The following is a 7243-nucleotide window of genomic DNA, read 5'->3' as shown; positions in this document are numbered from 1 at the left end:
GATGACAGTGAAAGGATGGTGGGCTCCCTCCAGCCAGTGACGCCACTCCTCCAGAGTTAATTTGATGACGAGCAGTTCCCGGTTGCCGATGTCGTAGTTCTGCTCCGCTGGGGTCAGTTTCCTGGAAAAGTAAGCGCAAGGATGGAGGCTGGGAGGCTCACCATAGTGGTGCGACAGCACGGCCCCGACTCCGGTGGTGGAGGCGTCCATTTCCACCACAAAGGGAGCTTGGGGATCAGGATGGCAAAGGATTGGGGCCGTGCTGAAGGCTTCCCTGAGCTGGTCGAATGCTTCGTGGGCATTGGGGCTCCAGGACAGGGACTTGGGCTTTTCTCGGAGCAGGGAGGTAAAAGGAGCCATGAGTATGCTGAAGTTCTTGATAAACCTTTGGTAGAAGTTTGCCAATCCAAGGAATCTTTTCAGGTCCTTAACAGTTTGGGGCTGCGGCCACGGACGTAACCGAGGAACTGAATCGTGGAGCGATGGAATTCGCACTTCTCCAGTTTAAGGTAAAGGTGATGTTGTTGGACCCTCTGGAGGACCTGCTTCACGTGGTGGCGATGTTCGGCCAGGTTCCGGGAATATATGAGGATATCATCGATATAGACTATCACGAAGCGATGAAGGAACTCCCAGAACACCTCATTAGTCTAAGCAGGTCCTATCATCCTAGGAGTCAGGCTAAGTTCAAGCTGGTGAATGGTAGACCGGACAGTGAGGCAGTGAGAGGAGTGCAGGGATATAGTGCGCTTAATGAGTCTCTGCAGGTGCGGGTGATCAGTACTCAGGTGATTGTGATCTGGTGTGTGTCGGGGCTGGTGACTGAGGTGACGTAGGTGACTGTGAAGGCAGAGACTCCCTGACAGATGAGGGCTATATATATATATAGACACATGGACTAATGACTAACAAGATACACCTGAGAATGGTCAAGATAATGAACCAATGACAAGACAAAACTAAGAAACACCTGACAAATCAATGAAAACACATGAAACAAAGGAAACATATGGCCAGATCACATGAGGGACAAAGGGAGTCACGTGATATACAGTAAATCAGGAGCCATAATACTGGCAGTATACAAAATAAGACATGAATACATGAACATGAACATAAACAAAACCTAGAACAGACATGACAATTTCACAAAAAATATAAAAAAATATTCAGGAAAAATAATATAATAAACTGTAAAATTATGTCTTAATTTTTTAATTTTTCACAAGCTACTTACGTGTAAAAGAACACCGTGCCGTGCCACACTCTGAAACATGCAGTACATATATTTAATTAATGAAATCGCAGGCTTATTGTGTTTTATTTCCTTTAATCATGCTGCCCCAGTTGATCTGGTTCACAAAACTGGCCTGAATGATTTGTTCAAAATTATTCAGTTCTCAGTCTCTCATCCGGCCACAGTGGTTAAAGGTCAATGGAGGAGAAGATTGTCAGTGAGTAACAACTGAAATTTAAGTCTGTTCCTCACACAAATCTGTCATTTGACTTGGAATACAGCACAAGATTCATATGGTGCTTTTGCTTTAAAAGCTTAGTTTACCTACTATATAGACAAGAAAGAGCAGCATAGTGCTCAGAATTTCACCTTTTGTATTCCAATTAAGCAAGAAAGTCATATTCCTTTAAGACCATACTGGAATTGTATTCAGAGAGTTTGCCACTTTAACTGCGAGAGAGTGGCGAGGGACAGAAGGTGAATCTGGAAATGGCCTAAGTTAGACTCAGACTCAGGTCACCCGGGCAGTGACGGAGCATGTGCGTCACCCGCCCCACCACATCTCCGCTCCCAAGCTGCGTTTATCAGCCGAGAGATCCTATAAGCCTCACAAGATATTCAAATGCAGACTAAATGGACAGAGCAGGTCAGGAGGCATCTAATGGTACCCTATTCCTCTCCATCTCCCTTCAGCTTCGTTATGGTTGTGAGGGAAGCGGGAGCCGTTTCCCCCCTCAAACCGGAAACAAAGCCATTGTGCTCCTGCAGAGGCTCTAAACGAGCCCTGCACTACCACTCACACACACACACACACACACACACACACACACACACAAAGCTAATCACAGCCTGCTGCCTCCTGGCAGCTAACCTCTGTGTGAACTAACGCAAGGCAATATCATTTAATCACACTGTTTGCCACACGCTCTCTTGTGCTCTCTCTATGGCTGGCATTCTCCGTCTGTCTGTCTCTCTCTGTCTTTGCTTCCTATTTATTTTTCCCCGTCTTTCAGTCTAGATCACCCCCTCCGCTCCCCCCATCTGTATGTTTCTGTCTCTCCCCCTTATACTGTGGGGAACAGGGGGAGGTCTCGTTGATTGTATGAGAATAAGTAGGAAATTGTGCACCGGTACAAAAATGTATATTGCAGCCCCATACTGTTGGGTATTTAATCAGGGAGCGTGGCCCTCTCTTTGAACCCTGGAGCGTACGGCACACTGGGCTAATGCAGCTCTATCTGGACACAGCGCTGTCGGAGGGGAAACTCATTTACATTTTACAAAGACAGAAATCAACTCACAAAGATGTAAATATGCTAATGTTAAACAGTTTCTTTCTCTGAGCGCTAATGCGAGAGAACTTCGGGAATCTTGAGCGAGGCATTGTTTCGGTTCAGGCGTAGCTGGATTTCTCTTTTTATCTGAACTACATTTTGTTCTGTACTAGAGTCTGTTTATGATTAATGCCGAATGTTTGTGCTACAGCTTTGAGTTACTGTGGTTGTGATGTGTTTATCACTGACTTTTCAGACACGGGAAAAATCATATTCAAATTTTTCTGCTATTAGTTTTAAAATGGCAACATTTCCACACTAATTAATTAGAGATGATTACTATGTTCTTAATACAGATATACCACGTTGGTCTCACTTTATATTAAGTGGCCCTAATACCTGTGTACTTACACTGTGGTTACATACTACGTACACATCTAGTTACTATGTAAGTACACAGGTATTAGGGCCACTTATTATACATACTTTTTGTATATTAAACACCTTCAAATGAAAAAATGTAATCTGGCAACATAAAAGTCATTTTCAATATTTTACCTGCTATGAAGTCAAAACGGTTCTCTCTCTCTCTCTCTCTGATGTCAAACAAATGTAAAAAATTTGTTTAGGATTTTTGATAATTTAGCATTTTTATTTTTAGTAACTAGCAACACCAGGAAAACAAAATTGATTCTGCAAAATATGATTATTTTGTCAACAGCACAACTTTTCTCATTCATTGTGGTGATATAATAGATGGAGCTGAAAGGAAAGAGCAAATAGGAAACAAAGTAAATGGCCAGGGAAAGCAATTTTTTTTTATTAATCCAAAATAATACTTTGATATACTTCTACTTTTTCAGGTCTGTAGCCCATTTTGAATCAGTGATATGAAAACCAGCACAGCATCCGAAGCTCAAGGAGCTGCTGTCCGTGGTGCCGAAAACAGTCATGCCACAATCTGCAGGACAAAGTACTTTCCCTCCCAGCTTGATTTATATTTATAGATCCTCCTTATGTGTGATATTGTCTGCGGTGGACAAGATATTGCGCCGTGCGTTACTTTACACTGCCTGTGCTGTTTCTCAGATGGGTTTGAACCTCAGCTTCATATATTACCACCTTAGAAGTTTAACATATTCATTGATCTTCCTCTGCGCCTTCATGTGTATCTGCCAATGTTTCAGAGTCTGACCAGAGTGTGTGTTCGCAGTGAGTGATCCTATACTCGGATTCAATGCCCTCTAAATGAGATTGATGTGTCTCATAAGTGTCCCAAGCCTCGCCAGGACCTGTTATTCCTGGATTTCACGGGAAATGGTTTCAGACACATCTAGCCAGGGGTGCCTCTCTTCCTGCATTCAAAACACCGGCAAAGCACGAGCCCTGAGCTCGGAGCCTTGAAAGCCAAGCTTACAAACACTTGTCAGCTAGAGGCCTTTAATAAGCTGTCATAGGCCTTCCCAGCGCCGCTGAGCTCCCCTCTGTGAGGACATTAAGTTCTTACAAGCAGCATCTGTTTCAGGGCCAGGCATCTGCCTCTGGCCCTAGCGCTCCACTAATGCTTTTCTACCTTCCCTTGACCACGCTCCCTGCTGTTAGCCACTATGTTTTAGCCTTGCCACCAGTGACCTATACACAGATGGACACGCACACACACTTGCGCTCACAGACATCTGCTGGCCAGCCTCCATTATGCTCCTGGAAATCTTAATGTGCTCTCAATCTCTTCTGTGAGCCAAAAGGTGCCGTTTTTTTTCTCCTCGCTCAAGCATTTCATTCCTCAGGGCGCTTGGGTCCCGTCTCCACCGAAAGCTTGCACAGTATCCCTCTGTCTTTTGGGTTTTTCTAGCTTCTCTCTGTAGACCGTAGAACATTCTGGTTGCTACCCTCTGACAAGATTTAGTGTGTGTGTGCATGCATGTGTGTGTGGTTGGCCAGCCTTGTTATAAATGCTCGCTGCCCACATCCCTCCCACGTACATACTGGCGGCTATTTTCCTCCAATGCACCACATATCATCCCCTCGTGTTCCTTAGCACAAAAGAAACTCATTCAGACTGAAGATCTCCACCTTGAAAAGCATTGGAGTGTCTCATGTAGTGTCAGCGACTGCCGGTAACGCCGGCTTGCCAGTTTCCAGTGTTCAGATGGCAAAATCTCAAGACAGAAACAATAGCTTGAGGGTAAGATCCACAATAAAGTTTCTTGCGCAGCATTTACAGAGCGCGGCAAAGAGGCTGCGTTTCAATCAAACGTGATGGGCTACAAGAAGTTAGACAATAGGGCTTTTCCTCAAAAGCGCCTCATTTCTATCTCTTTGTTTGCTGCTTTGTGCTCATCCCTTTCCTTTCACTCACTCTGACACTTTACCGCCAAAAAAAAAAAAAGAAAGAAAAAACATAAAAAAGAGATGTTTTATGGGCCCACACATGCTATGAACAAACACAATCATATTCAGAGGAAAACAGAAATGCCCCGAAGCATCGCATTTCCAACAGATGTCTGAGGAGCCCGGAGCCTGGTACGACAGAGGCACATCACATTTCCGTTTGGCACATCTCAGTCGTATCTCTGAGTTATGACAATTTGCGCTACTCTCAAGATGCACACGATTCAAATCTCATTCATTATGAATGCCAGTGATTTGGAGGGCTGCCATCACGTTGCTCCCCAGAACCACAGCACCAACAGAAGAGGAGATACGGCTTCACTATAAAACACACTTTATTGTGCTCCAGATGTTGCGAGAGCTGGGTTCTTTTCCTTCATTTAAAAGTTCTGAGGGTCTCGAGCTGTATCCGATTCAATGTTTTATTTTTGTCTTTCTCATTCCTTTAACAAGTGACTAAAAAGCAGGACATTTTAGGCAGATCTGACTTGTTGCACTCACATTCCTGCGGCTTAAAGAAGAATGAGTGTTCGAATTACAAAGGGTTTAGAGAAGGTCAAGACCCCTTATTTTTAGTCATAACCCCTCTAGTTATCTCTACAATCAGGCTGAGAGGGTGGAACCTAACCTCCCCTCCAAGTGTCATATAAATTAGTTTTTACAACAGGTCATCACCTCCATAACGTCAGATTGATATTGATTTAAAAGTAATATTTCAAACATTAAAAATAACTACAATGACAGTAGCCAGTTGCAGTGCTGTATTATAACAGTGACAGATATGTTTAGTATAGCGTGGGGTAAAAACAGATATTGGTTACCATAGTTACCCTTTTATTTCAATGGTGAAATTGAAGAATCATATTATATATATATAATAAAAAACTTACTGTATCACAGTTTCCACAAAAATATTAACCAGCTCAACTGTTTTCAACTGATAATAATAAGAAATGCTCCTTGAGCAGCAAATCAATATATTAGACTGATTTCTGAACTATTTCTGAAGACTGGAGTAATGACTGCTGAAAATTCAGTTTTGCCATCACAGGAATAAATTACATTTTAAAATATATTCAAATAGAAAATTGTTATTTTACATTGTAATAGTATTTCATAATATTACTGTATTTTTACCAAATAAATACAGCCATGTTGATATAGATATAAGGGGAAACCGGGCTTACTTGTCTCTTGAATTATGGAAAAAAAAATAGTAAAAGGTAATGTAAATTTTATTCTAATTTAAACCAACATACAAAATCTGTACATATCACTGTTAGAGATAAACATTTGTTTAACTGGACTTTGGAATCAAAACCTTATCGTTACTGAGATATAGCACTTTTCCTCGTGTGACAACTAGCCCCGGTCTCCCCTGCAGATCAAAATACAGAGAGTATTTTGTCCCCTGAAGCTTTGTTAGAATTCAAACATTGGATAGCACATATAAAATGACTGCAATCCTATCGGAAAGGTGCACATGCAGTATAGATTTTTGTTATGCCTACTGAATGAGAGAAAGATGAGAGGCAGAATGAGCGGCACTAAGAGAAGGCTGGGGGAAGGGAGCGGGAAAAGGCAGCCGCAGAAGTGAAAAAGCAACATGAAGGCAGCGATGTGTTTCAGATGACATGTTCAGACACAACAGCGTTTTCCTCCCTGGCCACATCTGAGAGAGTTCATGAGGGGATCGCTAAACCATTTGGAGTCCTTGGTGTGTGTGTGTGTGTGTGGGTGGTAAAAAGAGAGAGACTGTATGTGAGTGAGGAAAAACGAAGAGATTGAGAGAAAACACATTTTGAACATTGCCTCTGTGCTCTGTGGCCAGTGTTTGGTGAATATTTAGGGCAGCCTTGCTGTTTTAAAATGGACCGGCAGATGAATGTGAATGAATGAGAAATGCACCTCAAATGTCCCATTTTTTGGTCTTTGTCATTTTCGGCTTGGCCTCTGAGATCCTGAATTAACAGCTAAAAGTTCCTGGTTGTCCAAAATGAATGTCAGAACAAGTCTTAAATGGCAGTTTCTTTCTGTGATGCCCCAACACTCTAGGACCCTGAACTGGTGAGGAACATCTGTCGCTGGGTCAGAAAGGCCACCACCATCCCCTTCTTTGCCAAGCTCACACCCAACGTCACCAACATCGTTGACATCGCCAGAGCCGCATATGAGGGTATGAGCAGCCTCACCTACAGATACATCTGACAGTAGATGTAGTCATTTTGAGTGCATTTATAGGTGATGTGTGGATTTTTTTAAATAATATGTCAATTATGATGGGGAGGTCTTCTAAAACAGAAGTGCATATATAAAATATTGGAGTCTGTAAGTTTAAATA

The 7243-nt window shown here is 42.6% G+C and overlaps 1 protein-coding gene across 1 annotated transcript in view; it reads left to right on the top strand.

The window, feature by feature from the left end:
- LOC107677757 (dihydropyrimidine dehydrogenase [NADP(+)]) overlaps positions 1 to 7243 on the top strand; it is a 177070-nt gene that overhangs the window by 131808 nt on the left and 38019 nt on the right. Inside the window, exon 17 of the mRNA XM_016472774.1 lies at positions 6958 to 7078. Within this exon, the coding sequence (XP_016328260.1) occupies positions 6958 to 7078 (121 nt within the window). The remainder of the gene's footprint in view (positions 1 to 6957; positions 7079 to 7243) is intronic.

This window comes from Sinocyclocheilus anshuiensis, unplaced genomic scaffold, assembly GCF_001515605.1.
Source record: "Sinocyclocheilus anshuiensis isolate Anshui unplaced genomic scaffold, SAMN03320099.WGS_v1.1 scaffold985, whole genome shotgun sequence".
In the NCBI taxonomy this organism is placed as follows: domain Eukaryota; kingdom Metazoa; phylum Chordata; class Actinopteri; order Cypriniformes; family Cyprinidae; genus Sinocyclocheilus; species Sinocyclocheilus anshuiensis.
The sequence above is the reverse complement of the archived record's forward strand: the minus strand, read 5'-3'. Positions and strand labels throughout refer to the sequence as shown.